The sequence below is a fragment of the Fringilla coelebs genome, assembly GCF_963513975.1.
Source record: "Fringilla coelebs genome assembly, chromosome: 14".
NCBI classification, from domain to species: Eukaryota; Metazoa; Chordata; class Aves; order Passeriformes; family Fringillidae; genus Fringilla; species Fringilla coelebs.
Window position 1 is genome coordinate 18,813,934 of NC_140040.1, and position 22,656 is coordinate 18,836,589.

Here is a 22,656-nt window from a genome sequence, read left to right on the forward strand (position 1 = left end):
TTTTTCCTAATACATTTTTTTTTGGACTTGCTGAGATCTGTCCAGCAGCTCAGGTTGTGGCACAGTCCCTGCCCTTGGGCTGGGGTTGGCTTTTTATGCTAAAACCTACCTGTGCTTTATTTACAATAATTTCCCAGTGCCTGTCACCTGTGTCAGACAGTCTGTCTCTGCTCCAAACCAATCCAGCAGTGCCACCATCCCAGCAGAGGAGGGAGGCCAAGAAGAAGGAGAAGGAGGACAGGACACTCAGATTCCTCCCTCTTGCCTCCTGAACCCCCATTCTAAACCCCAAATTCTACTTGTTCACCCTGTGATAAATTCACTGTCATTCTACTCCAACCCCTGTGGCTTGTGACTCCTCACACAGAGTTGGTGATTGTTTCCCTGGGCTAAAATCCAAGGCACAGGTGTCTGTGACTGTGCCAAGGTCTCTGAGCCCCTGCCAGGGTCTGGAATCACCCAGGGCAGCCAGAGGAATGTTCTGGGTCCCAGCACTCCCTGTCCTCAGCCCTCCCTGGGCTCAGATCCCCCCAGGACAGCTCCTCCCCAGCACACAAGGCACAAAGGATATTTTTGACATGAAACTCAGCGCTTTAAATGTGTCTCCCACTATCCCAAACTAAAGTTTTCCTATCAGACAACATTCAAAAAAATATTTATATCTAACAGTTTTATGGTCTTTCTTGGTGGTTTAATAATATTGTTAGCTACAATATTACAGTACATAGGAGTTGACATGTTAGCTTAGTTTTTTAATAGCCCGTACTGCTTTCTTCACAAACAAGAGATAAACAAGGAAAATTAAAACACTTCATATTGCAGTAATAGACTGAGTGGGTGGATTGGTTGATTTGGGGTTTTTTAAACATATTGATACTTCTGAAAGTCATAAAAAAATATATTCCAGAAAATACCATTACAAGAGAAACTGAATATCCCTAAAATGAGAACGTCTTAAATTAATCTGGTGTTTTCATTTAATGAAAACTTCCAATCCCAGTTTGAATCAAAATACTGTTTTCACCTGGATCTAAACTGAAAAAAAAGGTAGTAATAGTTTATTTTGTCCTTTGGAAGAGAGCTCTGTTGTTTAATTACCTGTACATCTGCACCTTGTCACCTGGAATAACATTATTCATAAATTTGGGTGATTATGCCTGTCTGCCAGTCTTCCCACCAGGTGGTGGCAAAGTTGGGGCAGACCCAAAGCAAGAGTTCAAATAAATTCCAGTCCAATTTCAGCTACTTACATAACATCTGTTAACTCTCACCATGAGAAGTGCTCTCCCTCCAACAGGACAACTGGCAGCTCTTTTAAAGGTCCCAGATTTAAAGGAGCAGATTCCTGGAATTCCTGGTAGCTGTGAGGTGCACATGACTCTCTCATTGTCCTGGCCGTGTTACCGCACCACTTATTGCAAGAACACAAACAACTCACTCAAGGGGGCTCGGTGACACCGGGCAGCTCCTCCCTGAGGAAACAATCCAGCTTTTCCACACCTTGGCAGGCTGTGCTGGAGGAGCTAAGTGGCCTGGAAGGCTCTGAGGGACAGAAACCTGCCAGGTCAATGGCTCAGACCACTGCCATTGGCAAAGGCAGCGGGGCTTTGCTGGCCATGGGGGATTTGGTGACCATGGGAGATTTGGTGGCCATGGGGGATTTGGTGGTCTTGGGGGATTTGTTGGCCATGAGGGCTTTGGTGGCCACGAGGGATTTGGTGGCCATGGGGGATTTGGTGGCCATGGGGGATTTGGTGGTCTTGGGGGATTTGTTGGCCATGAGGGCTTTGGTGGCCACGAGGGATTTGGTGGCCATGGGGGATTTGGTGGCCACGGGGCTTTGCTGGCCTCAGGGGATTTGGTGGCCATGGGGGATTTGGTGGTCTTGGGGGATTTGGTGGCCATGGGGAATTTGGTGACCATGGGAGATTTGGTGGCCACAGGGTATTTGTTAGCCATGAGGGATTTGGTAGTCTTGGAGGCTTTGGTGGCCATGGGGGATTTGGTGGCCTCAGGGGATTTGGTGGCCATGAGGATTTGGTGGTCTTGGAGGCTTTGGTGACCACGAGGGCTTTGGGGGCCACAGGGACTTTAGTGGCCACGGGGGCTTTGGTGGCCACGAGGATTTGGTGGCCATGGGGGATTTGGTGGCCTCAGGGGATTTGGTGGCCATGGGGGATTTGGTAGTCTTGGAGGCTTTGGTGGCCATGGGGGATTTGGTGGCCATGGGAAATTTGGTGACCATGAGAGATTTGGTGGCCACAGGGTATTTGTTGGCCATGCGGGATTTGGTAGTCTTGGAGGCTTTGGTGGCCATGGGGGATTTGGTGGCCATGAGGATTTGGTGGTCTTGGGGGCTTTGGTGACCATGAGGGCTTTGGTGGCCACAGGGACTTTAGTGGCCATGAGGAATTTGGTGGTCTTGGGGGCTTTGGTGGCCACGAGGATTTGGCAGCCATGGATGCTTTGGTGGCCATGGCCCAGAACACCCAGCCTTGAAGGGGACGAGCTGGGAGCCAGGGAGGGGAAGAGGCTGATCAGAAGCAGATGCTGGAGAGGCTTTGGAGCAGGGCAATGCCCTCCCTCACACCCGTGGCTCAGCCTGGAAACTCCCCTGGGGAAGGCCTGGGATGCTCACACAGAGAGCTGGAGGTTTTCATCCCTTCACACCTGGCTCAGCTGCTGGGAGAGGCAGGGCCACGTCTTAGGAGGGGCCATAAACCACCAGAGCCCCCCAGAGTGCCCCAGGACCCCCAGTGTGGCACAGACAGTGTAAAACTGCCCCAGGGAAGGTGCCTGGCCCTTCACCCAAACCTGAACCTGTACCAACCCAGGGAACTTTGTGTTCATGGGCTTCCCCCTCCCCAATGGATCGAGGTTTGGCCACTTTCAGCACCACTCCAACAAATGCACGTGGAAATTGCAACAGTCAAACTTTGTCACTGGATCCACAGATGCTGACTTTTCCACTCTTCTCCTTTCTGTCTCTCTTCTCCTAACTCCTCACAATATATTGTAAACCAGCCTAGAAATTCCAGTCAGTGCCTTAGGGAGTGCCTTGTTGTGCCTGGATACATCCAAATTGGCTAAGTTTGAGTATGCTAAGTTTGAGTTTGATAAGTTTGAGTTTGCAAAGTACCTTATTTTGGATGTTGTTTTAAAGTTTGCCAAGTAACTTACTCTACCTTAGTGTTCTAAACTTGGCAAGCAGAGGTTAGTTATTGAACCTCTTGGGAATTTTGTAAAAATTTCAAAGTAAATCAAACAACATTCCCATTTACCCAGTGAGAGGGTCAGAGCTGTGAACTGATATCTAACACGGCATAATTTCCTACAGAGGCAAGCAAAGGGTTTCTATCATTCAATATACTGATTTTTTATATTAAGAGGGCAACTTCTGTTTTTTGCAGTCAGGCTCAGAGTTTGAGGAAGGTGAGGAAGAGGAGGATGGATGCCATTTATGAGCAGCAGTATTCAAACTGTCTTCCCTGGCCTGCTCCTTTCTCCTCCCTCTAAAGGCATAGAGGAAGAACATGAACAGCAGTAGTCTAACAGGGTCTAACAGTTCCATTTGTCACTGCCAAGATTCATCAGTGATACAGGATTCCAACAAGGAACAACTGAAAGGTTAAGAATTTATCTAGAACATCTGAAATGGATATTAAACAGAGATTAATAGCAAAGTGATTAATGAAAATTAATGTTTCCTGTCTTTGCTACTACTGTAGTACTGAAAACAAAGAAACTTGTTCCCTTTCCAGGAGCCATCACTGACCTCTTCACTTGCCTGCAACACTTAGAGTAGGTAGATATGTTAAACATTCTGTATTTTGACTTTACTGTGCAGAAATTTAGACAAGAAAATAAATGTGTTTTCAGGACTGAAGTGCTGTGAGCACAGAGGCAATGACTTTTGGAGATGAGCGTGAGAAACAGGTTTTAGTGTCTAAATGTGCTTCACTGCCTGCTGAAACTGAGACCCTCTGAGCAATAAAAATTTCATAAAAGCTCATAAAGGCAGTTTTATTGGTTCTGTAGAGCCCCGATCAGGATTTTCCTTTCAATATCTATCTGGTGCCATGCTTTCTAAAAGAGTTATGGGCTTGCAAAGTTACAGGAGGTATTTAAAAGGCAGAGTCAAGGAGTGGCTGGGGGGTGCTGGGCAGTGCTGGGTTAATGGTTGAGCTCAGGGATTGCAGAGAATTGCCAGGGCTGGGTCTGTGTGCAAAGCCCAAACAGGACAGGACTGCTGGGAACGTGCCTTGAGCTGTTTGATTTTCCAGCATCAGCCTCATTCCATGGTCATGGCAATGGGAAGATGCCAGCAGCTCACACCCCAGGCAGCAGACACAGAACTCAATGTTACAACTCACTTCAAAAGTTTTTTGACCAATCACACAGAGCAAAAGCACACTGACAGTGGTTCCACCCAACCACTATAAGCACACATCCCTTTGGTTAAACAATGCTGCTTATTTAGAATACAATACCTGCTTGTAAGCCTTAAACACAATGCACACAGCTCTGTTATTAAGCTTAAAACTTCCCAATATCTCACTAGATATATTTTTCTGCAGCTTAGGGAGTTATTCCAGACAAGTGTTAATGCACAGACCACCATTCTATTTGTCCTTACTTTTCTACTTTTTTAATAATTTTTCTGCTGACCAATCTCATGGCTACTGCTGAGCTCCAATCACAGTAACCCTAAGAGAGACTTTTAGTTAATTCAACATAACATTTACTTGGAATGAAATCAGCAGTATTCTTATAAAATATAGGATAAAATGAGTTCATTACCATGTCTCTCAATGTCAACAAAGGTGATGTATTTCTTATAAAGTTCTTACTTAATCATTTTGAACTAGCAGTAGTATTTTTTATGTCATGAATATCTGGACATTTATTTGGTCAAAGGAGACATTAAATACAGATAAATATAATTAAATGCAGTTGAAACAAACAGCATTCTTCACCTGGCCCAGCATTTTTATATTACTTTATTTTAGTGTTCAAAAATTCTCTGATTCAATAACAAGTGAATCAGGGCTCCTCAGTCCCTGTGTAGATTTAAGGCAAAAGGAGTCCCTATCTGGATTTCTAATTATTTGTAATTTTATTGCTTGAACAAAGCCACAGACAGTTAAGGGAAGGCAGAAAAACACTCAAAACATTAGGAATCCTAATAAGCACTTCTCTGAAGATGTTTGCATACATTCATTTTGGCTACTGTGATGCCTTTAGGGTGTTGACAGAGAAGAAAGAGAACCCTGAGAACAAGGGAGAATTTGTGCAAAGCAGTAAAACAGGCTCATTCCTTTTGGAGGACTCAGGGAGGAGATGGTTTAAGTAAAGATGCTACAGCTAGATTTAGATGTCTGTAATCTTAATGTCACAGGCAGGGATTTCTTTGCATTATTTTACTGACAAAGGTGAAATCATATTTAAAAATTACTGGAACACATTTTAAAGAGTGTTGGTTATGCAGATTTTGAGATTATGACCAGAAAATAGTATTAAAAAAAGAAAAACAGTGAAACTACTCTATATAACAGTCACATATCCTATCCACATACAGACTTGTCTGAAACACTCTACAGAACCAAATAAAACTTACAAGCCTTGTCCTTAAAGTCATTGAAGTGGTTCACATACACAAATCTAACTTTCTCAAGGAACATTTCTATTCTCTATATTCTCTACATCAGTTATTGTAATCACTCTGGCACTCCAGGTGATGTAGAATGTGAGGCCAAACAACTGGTAAATGATTTTTGAAAATCTGTGCTGTCAAAGGAGCATGCACCACAAGAGCAGTGGGAAAATGTTTGTGTCATCAACATTAACATATAAACACAGGCAGAATTTGGGAGAAACTCCAAGACAAGTAAGGCGACACAAAACACGACAGGAAAACCTTTTGGGCAGAAGTTACAAAAAAGTAACTTTGTTCAAAAGTCCTGCTTTTAATTCGAAATTCAAAAGTAACTGCAATTTATTTCTCAGCGATTTGATAAGTTAAGGAGAGCACCCTTAGAATGTTTTAGGGCACTAAGCACTCCTGGTTTTGGTTAGTGAGCTGACAGCGCTGCACTCCTCTGGGAGGGCACGTCCTGCCCGTTCCACAGCCCAGCAGAGGCACAGAGGCAGCGATGAGCCCCAGCTCCAGCCCGAGCCGAGCCTGCCGAGCTCATAACTTCATAAATTCATGTTACATGGGCTCTGAAACCTCCCATGCTGAAAACTCTGCAAAATTAAGCCCATTTAAAATCCAATCGGCAAACACAGAGTGATATTGTCTACATTAATTAACTGTCAAGGCTTTAACCTCAGCCAGTAATTAAGCATCACTTGCTCATTTCCCTGCCCCCTTCCCGCGGGGTGAGCGAGAATCCCAAGAGCAGAAGTGCTGGAACTCGCGGCTCAGACAGAGCCGGTTTAGCAGGCTGCCCCGGTAACCCAAAATGTCCCTGCACGCCTCATCTGTCTGTGCCCAAAACTGCTACCGAGTCTCCAGGGGCCAGGGCTGGAAACGGCCCCGGGGCTGCTTTCGGAAATTGGGGCTCTCTTGAGAGAGCCACCCGGGCCCCGTGGGCTTGGACCCGGCTGGGGGAGTTCGGCTTCTCTCCCTGGGCTGTTCCTGCCCCTCGGGCTGTTCCAGTCCCTCGGGTTCCTGGCGCAGAGCTGGGGCAGCAGGGTTGATCGCTTCCCTTTTGTGTTCCCCGCTGCTTTTTCCCGGAGGGAGCGTTCGCGGGCGCTGCCGTGCCCGGCCGGGCTCGGCCGCTGCGTGTGCCGGAGCGGAGCGGGGAGCCCCGGGCTCAGGGCGGCCACAGCCCGACGGCCACAGCCCTGCTGGGCCAGCCCTGCTGTCCCTGACATCCCTGCCGTCCCTACTGTCCCTGACATCCCCTGCTGTGCCATTCCCCGCCATCTCCTGCCATCCCCTGCTGCCCCGTGCCGTCCCCTGCCATCCATCCCCTGCTGTGCCATCCCCTGCCATCTCCTGCCGTCCCCTGCCATCCCTGCCATCCCGGATGACCCTGCCATCCCTGCCATCCCCTGCTGTGCCATCCCCTGCCATCTCCTGTCGTCCCTGCCATCCTCTACTGTCCCTGTCATCCCCTGCTGTTCCCTCCCATCCCCTGCTGTCTCTGCCATCCATCCCTTGCTGTCCCTGCCATCCCCTGCCGTATCCTGCTGTCCCTTGCCGTCCCCTGCTGTCCCTGCCATCCCTGCCATCCCCAGCTGTGCCATCCCATCCCCTGCCATCCATCCCCTGCTGTCCCTGCGCAGTTCCCAGCGGATTTCCCCTCGCAGCTTCAGTCCGTGTCCCTGGCTGGGCTCCAGCCCTGCCCCAGCCCATCGCTCCCGGAGCTGGCCCGAGGCTCGGGAGGGGACAGGGACACGCCACCCCTCTGGGCTGGGCTGTGTCCCCGGGGAGCCAGCGAGCCCTGGCGATTCTCTATCTAGTGATCAATCTGTTATTTTTGCCGGGTGCTGTTTCTCCTGTTAGTAAACCGCTATTTTTTCACTTACAGATATTTGTATTTCATTTCTCATTGGTGGAAAGGGATCAGTTAAAGCTAGCAGGGAAGGCAGCTCATTGCAGAGTGTGTGCCTCTTAAATTGCCTTAATACAAGATACAGGCAAAGCCAAACCACACACACACACAAGGCAAAGCAAAGCAAGGATTTCACTCCCTGCTTCCCAAAAGTTCAGCAGGACCCACTCAGGTGTCAGTGGCTGCTCAGCCACCATCAGTCCATCATCCCCCTCTTCCTCCTGTTCCCACAGCTTTAAACGGTGGAATGGCACACACTGTGGAATGTCTGGGTCACTTGGGGTCAGCCCTGTCCCCTCCTAAATTCTGCTGCAAACAATTGGCAAATGATCTTTGAAAATCTATGCTATAAAATGAGTATGCACAGTAAGATCATTAAAAAATGTTTGTGTGAACAGCACCTCCATCAACAGCAACATATAAACACAGGCAGCATTTGGGAGAAACTCCAAGACAAGTAAGGACCTACTCCAGCCTACTCCATTTGAGGGCAAGGAACAGCAAAGGCCCTGACTTTGTGTAAGCCCTGCCCAGAAGTGACAAAATCAACCCTGAGTTTCAACACTGATTCCAGCACAAATGCAAAATACAGCCCCATAAGAGCTACCTTGGAGAAATTGATTCTATCCCAGCCAAAATGAGCACAGTAACAACCTCTGAAACTGCCTGACCCACACATAGCCATTTACTCACAGCAGATTACTTCAGAATTTTTCTTCCATTAATTCACTTCTAGACAATATCTGCTGATTTGTGATTTGCCAAAACTGACTTCTGATTTGTTTTTTTATTAAAACACACTATTTTGAAACACAAAATTAGGCACTACAGAAAAGATCTCTTGAGGATGCAGTGTTGCAAAAACATATTCAGACTTTATGCCAGAGGTTCTGTATCCAAACTTTTAGGATATTACAGCTTCTCTGTAAAAATAAAGCACACCATGAATCATTCAGTCTTTCAGCAAGCTCCCCCAGCTAATCCAGCAGCGCTGGGCTGGCAGCTGGGCTCAGCACACCAGCAAGAAGCAAGCCTGCTAAAGAGCACACTGCCCATCTTTGCCACAGTGCATTCCTTTTATTACAAATGCAGTTTGAAAGCCTGGCCTGAAGTGTCTGACACTCACCAAGGAAATCACTCACATTGCTTCCTCCAGCACTTGCTGTCAACAGATTGGCAATTTCCACCTTCCTTAATGGGGAAAAAAAGGAAAATTATGTCAAGTGAGAGGCTGGAATCTCATTTGTTTACAAGAAAAATTTGAATCCATAGCTCTGTTTAAGAGGTACTAGATTGAGAGCAGATCAAGCTTATTGTAATTTTAATTATTTCATTTTATTCATGCAACGTATTCTCCTTATAAGATTACCAGCCCTGCACCTCACACAAAGTGAAAATGCACATTTCTCAAGTTCCTCTGGGTAAAATTGGCTTGAGATATTGAGGAATATGCCCTGAAGAATTTCATTTTTGTGCAAGCAAACCAAATACACAAGAATTGTGGGGAGGGATTTGAAGCCATGCTACTATGCATTTTCTCAAAGTGGAATCTTTATGTTCTGAATGGCAAAAAGTATAGAAAAGCTATCTGAAATTGCATGTGATGTGCCTCTGTAAGTTTTAGCTCATTTGAGCTCCACAAAGAAAGTTTAGAGCATCTTTGAAAAGAGAATCTGAGATTGCATGAAAAGCATAAACCCAATTCCTGCCAGAAGGCCTTTGTTGCCTCCAGATGAAAAAGAAAATCTAAAAGGGGTAAAAGGCACCAAAGCTGGATTTGCATGAGGAGACAGACATTTAAATTCATTCTAAAGAATGATGCAAAACATTTTTATTTCTTTGTCCTTGTGTTTTAGACATCTTCACTTTTTGGATAATTAAATATTTTCCTACAGAGATTTATGACAGTTTTGTAAATGCTGTCCCTTTTTAGGCAAAGACAGAAGACTGGAAAATAGTGAGAGTATGTGAAGCAGTGGTGTTCCTTTCCATGCCTGTTCCTGATGGTTTTATGGGTTTTTTTGAGGCAGAAACACAAAGAAATGAAAAATGAGACCAACACTTTACTCTGTGTGTGTTTTAACACACTTATTTTCTCATATAGTTGTTGCAGAAGTAAAAGAAGTCACTGACAATTTTATCCAATATTTTTTTCTTAAATAAAATTTAACAGGAAGAAACTTGCTTTTTGCATGCCCTTAGTAGTTTCCAACTGGTTTCAGAGGAGCAGCACCAACTCCCCAGTCCTGTCAGGGAAAAGCAGAGTGAGAAAAGGAGGATTGGGTAAAGGAATTAGCAGAGCAGTTTACCAATATTTGTAAAAATCCATCCTGTGTTGCTGCTTGCTCATGGAGGAGCTGATCCAGTACCCACTGAAGTAAAGGCCAAATTTTCATATTTGAAAAGACAATGCTATACAATCATGGGTAAGTATTGCTTAAGCAGAAGCTGTTAGAATACTGCAATAAAGGGAGTTTTAAACCCATGCTTCCAGTTCCAATTCTCAGTGTAGCAAGACTTCAGACAGTGGAGTGCAAAGGTTTTAAATATTTTACTTCTGAATAATGAGTGATAAAACTTAGGGAACTCAGTCATTTGAGTGAAAACTTTTTTGTTTCCTTTTTCACCTGATGGATCAACCCTAAGGCCATGAAAAGATCTGAGGACTAGCAGAGGGGCAGAGTGTGTCAGAGATCCTTCAGTCAGTGCACAGCAGAGGGATGGATCAGGTATAAATGTGTGCAGGGCACTGAGTGAGCCATGGTCATACTGAAATGCTCTGAACAACTGTCATAGAAAAGGGACCAGTGAAATCAGACACATTCACACTAAATATTCAGCTAAATAAAGTCCCAATCCCAGCTAACCACATTCAGCAATCAATTGGCTACTCACTGTTTGTATGCACTGACTTTGAAAATCTGATGATTCCATTGTCATAGCAACTGTATCCCAAATTTGGGCTGACAGGGTATATGCAAACAATCCACCTCTCAATTCACACAGCCCCTCCTTGGGCTGATGCAGCATTCTACACTGGGGTGCTGGAAAAATCAGCAAGTGCTGTTATATGTGAATGAAAAATGCAGATGTGCCCATAAAATGGCAGTGGCAGAAGGGATCCCACTTTGGGTACCACTGGTAGTTCAGACTGACAGAGAGAGGCAGCTCAGCAGAGCCCTCTGCCTCCTGCATGTAGGGGGATAGAATATAAGAAAATGAAGATAGTGTGGAAAGTAATCTTGCCCCTAAGGAGTTGCAGCTGGGCCAATTATCAAAGATCAGGAACAGGCCTGACTTTAACAGGCCACAGCTGTGAGCAATGAGAAGAAGAGTGCTATAAAAGAGTGGGGTGGCTGGGGGAGAAGGGAGCTGCAGTCAGCTGGCTGCTTTGTGAGGAAGGAAGAGCCAGTGCTCTGAGGAGCTGCCCATGAGAAACACCACGAAGGTGTGAAAGCTTTGTGATAAGGAGACAAAACAGTATGGAATGCCTGCAGTAAGATGGCAGCACCTGCATGCCAGGCTTCCTGGGAAGGAAAGAGGGAAGAGTGCTCAGGTGGGGAGCAGCTGTCTGTTCTCCCTGCCAGAGCAGATGTGGCCCCCCTGGAGGAGCAGTGCAGATGGACAGAACAGTCAGCAGTCCCCCCAAACAGCAGGCTGGCTTTCTCTCCCCACCTTCCTGAGGTGCCCTGCCACACCACTGCTGCAGCAGCTCCTTTTCTTCTCTGCCAGATCCCAGCTGTGAGCAGTGCAGAGGAGGGGATCAGGAGAGGGAGGAGATGGCCACGAGGGCAGGGGGAGCTGTCCCTGCAGCAGCTCCCTGTGCTCCCTGACTCCAGGTATGGGCAGCCAGGTGGGGGAGAAGGGAGACAAGAGCAGTGCTGGGCAGTGCACAGGGACAGAGGCACCAAAGGCTTCCCTCCAGTGCCAGAACCAAACTGCAAATGCATCAGAGCCTGCAATGCATCCAGTTTGTAGTGGTGAGAGCTGCGGGCTGAAGTTCACAGAGCAAATGTCCTCCAAATGCCAGGGCTGGTGAATTGTCTCTCAACACTCACATGACATAAAGATTTGTTTAACTCAATCCTGATGTCCTGGAAGCACCTGCACCTCTCAGGCCCACACCATGTGAAGCATTGTGTCCTCAGTGAGCCGTGTCCATTTTAGACTTTCCAGGTGTTCCACTACCAATTTTCATTTCACTTTGCATGGCCAAGGAGCAAACATGAACATCAAACTGCCCCTTTACTGATGGAGAATTTGTGAATTCCAAAAGGTTCAGAGCATCTTTAAATGGCCTTCCCATTGAGCTTACTGCAATTCAACACCAGAACTTTTGACTCCTCCTGCCTGGGTTGCACCTCAGGTCAATCTAATGCCACCTGAATCCTGGAAGCAGTCAGCACCCAGTTTTTGAGCAGAACCATTTCTCCCTCAGTCCTACTGATAGCAAAGTCAATTCAGGACATTATTCTCATGCACCCATGTTGTTCTACCCACAGTCATGAAAATCTGGCTGAAGGAGTGCAAGTGAGCTCCTTAACAAGAAACAGAAAGAGCCAGGGAGAAGTGACAACCAGCAAAGCCCCACTGCCCCTCAAGTGCTCAGGAATAAAGGGCCTGGCAAGGAGCTCAACCCCTCACACTGAGCTTCCTGAGAGGTGCTTCTTTCTCACAGGGCATGAGTCCAAGTCTGTGCAATTTTCACCCTGTCTGCACCAGGTTTTGTGGCTGTTGCAGGTGTTAACTTTTTTTTTTTCCATGTTCCATATTGATCTCGTATACTAAGAAGTCTTGTCAATAATCAGCTATGAGGACAGGAGAAAGGGAAGCTCTATCAATTCCAGTTAATTGATGGTAACATAATAATATGCACCCTTTGGATACACATCTGTGCTGTTTGATCTGCAGTCAATCTATCAAAGCACTGAGCTGCAGCACTCAGAGGCATGCCTGTGTAGATCTACTTTTTCAATTTTGCCTGCAGCCTTCTCTCTTTCCATTTGTGCTTTCTTTCCCCAAAAAAAAAACATTTCTGCAGAGTGACATGAAAGGAGTCCAAAATTCCACCTGTATTATTTTGTCTCCCCTCCAATAGAAAGACCAGTGAAGCTTTCATGTCTGACTTGCACAATGTCTAGAACCATTTCTGGGTTCTGGATGAGCTCTTCTAAGGAGCTACATGAAGTCAAATTACATGAAATGCTTGCTTGAAATTCATTGAAATTCCTCTGGTTACCTGAATAGTTCTACAGGCTACTAAATATAAATGCAGTGCTAGATTTTAAACTTTAGCTTTTACTTTTTAATAAATCTGGGAAAGTGTAATGTCCTTGCCAAAGTCATGCTACGAAGGCAATATGCAAATATTAAATATGAGAATGAAGAATAACTGAAAGGTATTAAGTAGAAATTGCAAGTAACTGCTGACAGTGCCTGAAAGCTAATGATGTTAATTAACAGTATTCCCAGGGACAGGTCCAAAGAAGGAATGGGGAATGCAATAACACAGACCTGACTTTTCTGTTTTCCTTATAGAATTCTTATCAAATATAAATTAAGTCAGAAAATGGCAAGTTCCAATTAGTATGGCCAGATAGTAAAGGAGACAAAGTAAACAAGTAGTTGCACCTTCCTCATAATGAATTCACAAACAGCTCCTCCTATTCTTTCAATTAAGCCTCCAACAGAAATGTGCCATGCCCCTTCCTTTATTGGGTATCATGGAAACAGAGCAAGCCTAAGTTCCATCATTATTTAGTCAAGAAGATGGATTCAGTTTATATTAGAATATAAGACCATTCTGAAAAAGCACAATATTATGTGTTTTTCTCATAGAGTTCAGATATCTGTTCTCTCAGTATGTTGCAAGTCAAAGAAGTATCAGGGTTTCCAAATCCCTGTTCATAAAAGGATCTTTTCCTCAGTCAGCTTCCAATCTCACCAGCAGGGCAGAGGACAGTTCACAGCCCCGTTGCAAACTCTGGATGCAAATGTATCATTTTCTGGGCAAAAGTAGCACCACAGATTCAGACAATACTCAGCTACCAAGTCAGCTGTGTAGGTGGTGGGACTTACCAGAAAGACAGAGTGACATTTTATTTCTGTTTTGATTCAAAAGGAATTTATTTCTTTAAAGTGCTACTGTTTCTGTTTCTGCTTCTCTCCTGCTTTCACTTTGACAAATAAAAAGTTTGAGAGGCAACCCATATCAAAACAATTATTTCTCGGGTGAGGCTGTGTTTAGAATAATAAAAAATAAACATCAGCTTCAAGAGATGGTATTTCTGACTAGTACACAAAATATGTGCAGCAAACAGGCAGGAGGTGCAGAGCCTTTCTGAGGGGCTGTGCTGGTTGTGCCTGGCTCTGGGAGCAGGGGGCACAGAGGGGGCTGCAGGGAGAAGCTGCTGGAAGCTCCTGGTGTGTCTAGCAGAGCCCTGGGGGCTCTGGACATGGAGCTGCTGCTGGCCAAGGCAGCCAGAGGTGATGGAAACACCTCGGGGAAAACAGGCTTGGCAAGGACAGCAGAACAAAGGCAGGCACGGTAATTCCAGCCAGAGGAGAGGAGGAGAGAACGTGGGGGAAACAACCTGGAGACACCTGGGGGAAGGAGGGGCAGGAGCTGCTGCAGGGGCAGAGCTGGGATTCCTCTGCAGGCCAGGGAGAGACCATGGTGAGGAGCTGTGCCCTGCAGCCCCTGGGGATCCACGGGGATCAGGGATCCACCCCAGGGAATGGGGATCCATGGGGATCAGAGATCCACCCCCAGGGAATGGGGATCCACAGGGATCAGAGATCCACCCCCAGGGAATGGGGATCCATGGGGATCAGAGATCCATGGGGATGCAGGGATCCACCCCCAGGGAATGGGGATCCATGGGGATCAGAGATCCACCCCCAGGGAATGGGGATCCACAGGGATCAGAGATCCACCCCCAGGGAATGGGGATCCACAGGGATCAGAGATCCACCCCCAGGGAATGGGGATCCATGGGGGATCAGAGATCCACCCCCAGGGAATGGGGATTCACCCCCAGGGAATGGGGATCCATGGGGATCAGAGATCCACCCCCAGGGAATGGGGATCCACAGGGATCAGAGATCCACCCCCAGGGAATGGGGATCCATGGGGGATCAGAGATCCACCCCCAGGGAATGGGGATTCACCCCCAGGGAATGGGGATCCATGGGGATCAGAGATCCACCCCCAGGGAATGGGGATCCATGGGGATGCACAGATCCACCCCCAGGGAATGGGGATCCATGGGGGATCAGAGATCCACCCCCAGGGAATGGGGATCCACAGGGATCAGAGATCCACCCCCAGGGAATGGGGATCCACAGGGATCAGAGATCCACCCCCAGGGAATGGGGATCCACAGGGATCAGAGATCCACCCCCAGGGAATGGGGATCCATGGGGATGGAGAGATCCACCCCCAGGGAATGGGGATCCATGGGGGATCAGAGATCCACCCCCAGGGAATGGGGATTCACCCCCAGGGAATGGGGATCCATGGGGATCAGAGATCCACCCCCAGGGAATGGGGATCCATGGGGATGCACAGATCCACCACCAGGGAATGGGGATCCACCCCCAGGGAATGGGGATCCATGGGGATCAGAGATCCACCCCCAGGGAATGGGGATCCATGGGGATCAGAGATCCACCCCCGGGGAATGGGGATCCATGGGGATCAGAGATCCACCCCCAGGGAATGGGGATCCATGGGGGATGCAGAGATTTCAGCCATTTTTTCCCCTCTCCTCTCCCCAGCTGTGGCAGGGGATCATGAGTGAGTGACTTTTGTGGGTGCCTGGCGTTTGATCAGTGTCAAACAAGCCATGGGGAAACAACAGCAGGAAGATAACCTGGGTGTTTTGTCTGAGAAATCTGTGTAGGCATGAACACCATCCTCAGGTGGGAGCTGTACCTCCAAACAGGGAGTACCCAGCTGCACCCTGATCTTCACCCCAAGATTCCCCTCCTGGGAAAGGAAGGCCAGCCATGTGGGAATGAAGCTGCTGAGAGGGACACAGCACCTTGGCTCTGAGGGATCCCTGGCTCCAGCACAGGGATCAGCTACTGGTGCATAAATCAACTGGGAATACCAACTTCTTTGGCAGGATGAAAGTCCTCAAGAGGCAAATATTAAAAGTCACTTAATGTGTGTACTGATCTCTGCTTTGGCTGCCCGATTTGTAATTTTTTCTTGTTCAAACTGATGGATGAACTGAATGTTTTTAATTATTTCCAGGCTATGCCCTTCAGAATTGCATTGCTTTCCCTGCATACAGTACTTCTGTCCAGAGACTCCCTTGCTTCATTAAGATGGAAAGTCATTTCAGCTACAAAAAGCCAGAGTAATGGTGTTTTAATCAAGTGGAGTGCACACAAGCTGCTGCCATCCTGAGCACCCCCTGACAAAAATGCAGCTGCACAAGGGGATGCAGGTACCCCGGGTTCCCTGCTTGGAAATGACACCACAGTTTCACCCAAAAATGCCACAGTTTCACCCAAAAATGCCACAGTTTCACCCAAAATTGCCACAGTTTCACCTAAATCCAATGTCTGCCCCAATGAAGCTGGCTTGGAGTGAAAAGCACAAGAACAATGGAAATTAATGGTGTGTGAGCACAACACCAGCACAGGAGAGGGGAAAGTGAAGCTCTCTTTTTGGGAAGTGTTCTACTTCACCACAACAACTTCTTAAGAATGAGCCATCAGCCAGAGTCCAAAATTCCTCAAATAATATTTGAACTATTAGAACTTGTATGCCTGACAATTGTAGGATTTAAACAAAAAGCTCAGAATTCAGGACAAATGTGTTACCTGAGTTACAAAGGAACTCACACATGAAAGAAAGCTCAAAGAGGCTAAAAAACCCCAAACCTCAGCAGCTTAACTTCTTATGTCTTCCAAAAATAGGAGGGGAAAAAAAGAAGCTCTTTACTCCAAGAGCCAAGATTAACTCCTGAGAGCTGCAAAGGTTTGGAGGCTGCCCCAGGAACATTCCAGCATTTCTGCCCTGTGCAGAGGAAATCAGCACCAACCCTGCCTGCCAAGGGCTGGACATGACCACTGACCCCCACAGCCACAGGCAGGGCTTGCCACGAGTGGGAAGTGACACCCCACACTCACTGGGGACTCAGAGGGATCAGATTATTTAGATATTTGGGTTATTTCTATTTTTATTTAGATATCAGATGATTTAGATTCTCTGCACAGGTTGGCTTCTTTCCTGATGTACAATTTAAGATGTGCTGCTGCTTTTCTAAGCCTTCTTTACTTGGCCTCATTAATTCCATCTGTATTAAAATGAGATGCTGTGTGTAGCTTAGATGGAACTTTTGAAGGTATTATTCCAAATGAAATTGTAAGTTTATGTTAGAAAAAGGATTTATAGCACATAGTTAAAACAGGCACACATATAAAGTCTGTTCTAATTAGGCCTTAATTTTTGTAGAAAATGCTTTTATTTTAGAGGTTTGTATATCTTAACAGTATTCCAAATGTGTAGACTACATCTGTATTTTATATAGAAGTAAAACCAAATAATTTATTATGGTAGCAATCTTTAACTAAATTTCTTTACTGAGTAATTTAATTCAAAGAGGCAAACAACTGGACACCAAAGTTAGGATCAGATATGGGCAGGTCTTTAATACTGTACAAGCTGAGTTAAGTTTAAATTTTAAAAAGAAAAGTAAAAAGGAAAAAAAACTATCTCGATTTTCTGACCACTATTTTTGGGGAAATCTTCTTCCAGCTAAATTGTTTTTATGTTTATCAGAATTCTGAGTCCTACTCTATCAATCATTCTGCAATTAAGTACACATTGCTGTCTCTGAGAAAAGACCCAAGACTGGGGCTTGTGTGGATAGGACACTTGACACAGATGTTCCTGAAATGCCAAACATCCATTGCAGAGTAAATGTCACAAATCTGTTTGGGAGAAGCAAACAAGAGCACTCTGTGCACAGCAGCCCTGTAAGGGATGAGCTGCAGATGCAGAACTGAAGTTATCATTTTTATTAAAAAATACTTCAGCTGTAGTTGAGTCTCAAACCAGAGCAAAACACCAGAGGCAAACCAAAATTGGGTCTTGCAGCAGAGACAGAGGAGAAGGCAGAATGGTCAAACTATACAGTATTACACAAGGAAGATGAAAGCCATTTTATTGTGTTGCTAGTAGCCTTTGGAAAAGAAAATAAAGAATTAGCTCACAGTGGATTTCACTGTGTGGCAGGACTGGATAAAACACAGGGCTGGAAAATGATGGTCCCACAAGAAGAAGAGAAAAGAACACCAAGAAAAGCAGCACAAACAATCTGTAATTAGAGAATGAGCCTGTTCCTGCTGTTCCCTCTGTGTTTGGGCACAGTGAGATGTTGGCCCCATCACATCTGGCACCTAAGAGTCATTGATCACTGCTTCAATTGCCTGTACCAGACACCAGTGCTTTATTTATGACCCAAAATATTACCCTTTTGGCAATAACATCCAAGACCTGGCAAAAATACTGATAGTAAAGGTGTAGCATAACAATAAATTTAGATTTTGATTAGTGTAATAGATTTGTGCAATATAACTTCCCTGACTTCACTGCACCTAAGAGGTTTTTATCATGTAGATTTAAATCTAAAGTGACAGACTGTATCACAAGAAAGACAACGAAAAGAAGCCAAATTTAGATGTCACAAATTCAGAAAACATCAAGGAGATTGGCAAGTGCTTCACCAAACATTTATATTAAGCAGGAATTATTGTTCTGATTACATCCTAAAGCTACTAAATGAATAACCATTTTTTAAATGGTTACTCATCTCCTCCTAGCATTTATTTTTCATTTCTCAAAGCAAAGCACATCAGTACAAAATATTAATCTCTCAAATAAGTTATCTTTATGAAACACTACTATGAAAACACAATCATAATTAACCACAAAATAGTTAGGTGCCATACTTGCTTTTTGCACTTGTGGGATTTATTAATAATTATTTGGCTCCAAATTTAAGAGGTAATTACACAATGTGGGTTTGGTACAAGGTACCAGAGTTGTTTTAAGTCAGAACAAACAATCACAACTGAAGGAAACTAACCCTAACTTACATTATAATTTGGACCCAACAAATGCTCACTATTTGTAACTGATTCCATCTGAAATACTTCCCCAGGTTTTTGAGAAGTGACCAAAAGTCTTTCCTCACCTATTTAAGTTTTCAGCTGTAAAAAGCTCAAAATACTTTTGGAAAGGGAACACATCTTCCCCATCTTATAAATAACTACTCCAAGTAGCTGTATTAATGATGCCTTGGAGCAAAGGCCAAGCAGCTCAAACAGCTTAAAATTAGGCCCTGAGGGTTAGCAAAAAAGAAGCAGTTACATTTCCTGACAAATACAGCATTTTCATGGTATAAACAGATCACCATGCTTTAGTATCAGTTGTTTCAAAGTGCTGCTGCCCAGGTACTGCTGGGGATTTTGGTTCCTGCCCTGCCTTGCTCTGCAGCACATTACACAGCTGTAGAATAAATGTGGTTCTTTAGCTGATCACATCAGGAGCTGCAGAACAGCTCAGGAGCATCTCCTAAAGCCTGGTACAGCTGAATCAGCCTCAGGTCTCCTGAACCCACACAGGAATGCTGCAGACAAGCTCTGTGTCTCTTAAATAGACACCTTCTGACTCTAATTTGCAGCTGAACATTTTTGAGAAGCAGCTGGGGGAAGCCTTGAGACTCTTTCTGTGTGGTGTCCAGAATTTATTTCTGATGAAGTAAAAACAATGTGCCCTTTACTTGTGATAGGCACACAATATCCCACACAACCTTGAGTTCATTGCTAACAAATTGCAGAAGTGGAGTTAAAGCTCAAACAAAAGCCAAAAGCATCATGAGCACCCTTAGAGGAGCTCTTGGAGCACAGAAATAATCAGAGCAATTTTGTTTAGACTCTGCTACGAATATCTACGAGCTTGTAAATCTGATTTCTAAAATAAAGCATGACTGATCATCTAGGCTGGGCTTGCTGCCTTCCCTGCAGCAAGTCACAGTGGGAGCTATCCTGCAAGGAGTTCCTGAGGCTTTCCTGGTGCTGTGGAAATCAACCTGGTGGGGCTGACTGAGCCTTCTCTCAGTGCTGTGCAAGACCTTTAGCTGTAATTGTCCTTGTCCAAAAGGCTGTGGATTCATCATGCAGACTTATTGAACTGAAGTCTTCAAGCAGCATTGACAGTGATGACAACAGTTCTAGCAGTTGAAAAGCCCCAAAGAAATGTCATAATTCAGTAGTGTCTCCATTATCCATTTCTGCATTATTAAGTTATACCTAACAAAGGTTATGGTCATGAGAGAAACCCTTCACATCAGCTAAAGCTGCCAACTCAGATTTTCACGTCTTTGTTATTCTATTTTCAGGTAAATATCACTGTAGAAGTCAGAAGATTAGAGAAAATATGATTCTGTGTTGTTTGCCTCTCCAAAAGTGTGCAAATATTACTTACACACAACTCCACTGCATGTTGCCTTTACAGCAGAGTACTCCATGCAAGCTGTTATCAGGATTAATTCTGCCCTATCAAAGGTTCCAGGGTCCAAGCCATACAGGTTTGGGGAAATACACAAAGGACAGCTTGGTTTTGTTTTTGTTTTAGATGTCTAACCTGGAATCACAACCTTCAGCTGATTCTTATTCTGCTACTGGCCTTTTAACTGAGGTTAAGCAATCACTTTTGTTCCACTTTTGTTCATCTCAGTTTCCACCTCTGTAAAAGGGTGAAAGTTATAGAATCTTTCACTCCATTTCACAATTTTTATGACATCTATACATAAAGAGGCCTTTTAAGGATTATTGTTGCTAAGAAATATGCATTCATTATGATTCACCATTGGTTTATTTGTCATTGCATTAACAACACTGGCTGTATCAGTCTAGAAGAGAAGAAACTAATGTTTTTTATTTGTAAATAATTACTTTACTTTCTTTCTTTGTTTAGGGATAAAATATAACATGGGATTCCAGCAACCAAAAAAAGTAAGTTTTCAGAAGTACATAAAGAAAATTGTACCCATATTCAGAGTATGGAGTACTGATGGAGATGGCTCAGATAAGGCCACTACACCGGAGATGAAGCACTGAAAAGGAAAGATGCATCAAAAACTTAGCCATGAAAATGCAAATTTCCCCCTTAAAATAGGAATTTGATAAGCTGTGCAACTTCGGGTTTATGAGGTTTTTTTCCTAGACTGGATATTGCTAAAAGATACTGTAAACTTTGCATATATTAATATTCTGTATGAAATCGCACTGATCAAACGAACGCCTTGAGAGGGGCTTAAAAACAGGCTCGAGAAAAATTCTGGTGAAATTCCCCCATCTAGCGGCAGTCAGGCTGAGTGGGGCTGCCTCTAGCACGGACAGAGCAAACTGTGCAAAGGAGCAGCCGTGCCCAGCCCTGCCCAGCTGTGCCCAGATGTGCCCAGATGTGCCCAGATGTGCCCAGCCCTGCCCAGGTGTGCCCAGGTGTGCCCAGCCCTGCCCAGCTGTGCCATCCCGGCCAGGTGACAGGGATTGACAGATGTTGGGAAGGATGAAAGTTTGACAAGAAAGTCTCACAGATCTGTGTGCCTAGCAGAAAGATTTTTAAATGTAGAATCTGAAGAAGGAATAGAAATGAAAGCAAGTTTTGGTATAGAAGAAAAGAATTGCTGAATCTTACTGGCTAACCAAGGAGGCAAAGGGTGTGTTAGTTAGAAGGGGTTTTTATGGCTTAGAGCAAAGGATAAACCCACCCCAAACAAGAAGATGTTTTTACCAAGCAGGAAGAGAGCACAGGCAAACAAGGCAGCAAATGTGGCAAGGAGAAAAAAGGTCTCAGAATTTTCCACTGGAAGAAAACTGAAAAACAACTTCTGGCTTAAACTGTGATGTACTGACTTTTAGTGATTGGAGAGCAGTAACATGAATACGGTAGTGATAGTAGTTATGATAGGCTATAGACAATAGTCAAGGCATAGATTGGTTCTACTGTATTGAGAGGCTCAGCAAAGAAAAGCAAATAATGCACTGTAACCAAAACCAAAGGGTCTCCAGGCCTGCCTGCAGCTGGAGCTGACAGCTGTAGGCACAAGCTCTGTCACCCACCAACCTGGGCTGCTGTGACATCTTGGATACAATAAACTGCATTTTGGAGAGCCCCTGGAGTCCCACAGCTCTCATTCAGGCTGTTCCTGACAGCTCCCCTGCAGCTCCAGCCCGACCTTCTGCATCCAGGCTTGCACTGACAGAGGCATTCAGGTTGCCCAAAAGCTCCAGGGTCATCATCAGCATCATTAAAGGTCCAGAATTCTAGGAAGCCTGAGTTTGATAACCTTTAAATATCAGCCATGTCATGAGTAAATAGGATTGAATTACAGCCAGTCTTGTAAAGGGTAATGTTTAGAAATACATCTGGTATTTACAAAGACAAACACATTTCTGACTACAGAAACAACCTCTGAAGGTGAGGAGCAATCACTCCCAGCAACTGAACAGTGGTTTGCATAACAAATTATCAGTTGTTTTCCCAGGCTGCACACCCCCTTCACTGCCAGAGCATCCAACCTGAATTCTGCAAGTGTCCTAAAACTTGTGTTTAATACTGATCTGTTGTGTTCAAGTTTTGTGTGGTAATTATCAACATAAGCATGTCACCTCCAAAATACAATTTGATTTTTTTGGTTTTTTTGTCACCAATGTTTTTTGTTATGAATCCTGAATCCCTTTTCTGAGACTTTTTTATTCTCTGACCTTTAACAAGAATGTGACGAGATAAAACCTCCACGACAGAACAAGTTTGTCACCTATTGCATTGCTTTTTTTCAGACAACAAAGACTTGTAAAATTGATCAAGATTTAATCTTAAAGAGCACCCTGAAAGAGCATGACCCTTCTAATCCCCAATTGTATACCTTAAAATTCACACAGTATCTTATTTTTAAGCCAGTTTTAAATACCATTGAGGAAACACTGAAAATCAAAAATTTTAATTTAAAATTGTAAGCCCTCTAACTAAGTATTTTGGGTCAGCAATAAACATTCTGCAACTGCATAT

The 22,656-nt window shown here is 44.8% G+C and overlaps 1 protein-coding gene across 1 annotated transcript in view; it reads left to right on the plus strand.

The window, feature by feature from the left end:
* The window catches only part of CHST8 (carbohydrate sulfotransferase 8), a gene marked incomplete at both ends in the record, with an annotated part of 146,561 nt that overhangs the window by 121,771 nt on the left and 2,134 nt on the right, over nt 1–22,656 (plus strand). The window contains one exon of the mRNA XM_084215058.1: nt 20,560–20,597. Within this exon, the coding sequence (XP_084071184.1) occupies nt 20,560–20,597 (38 nt within the window). The remainder of the gene's footprint in view (nt 1–20,559; nt 20,598–22,656) is intronic.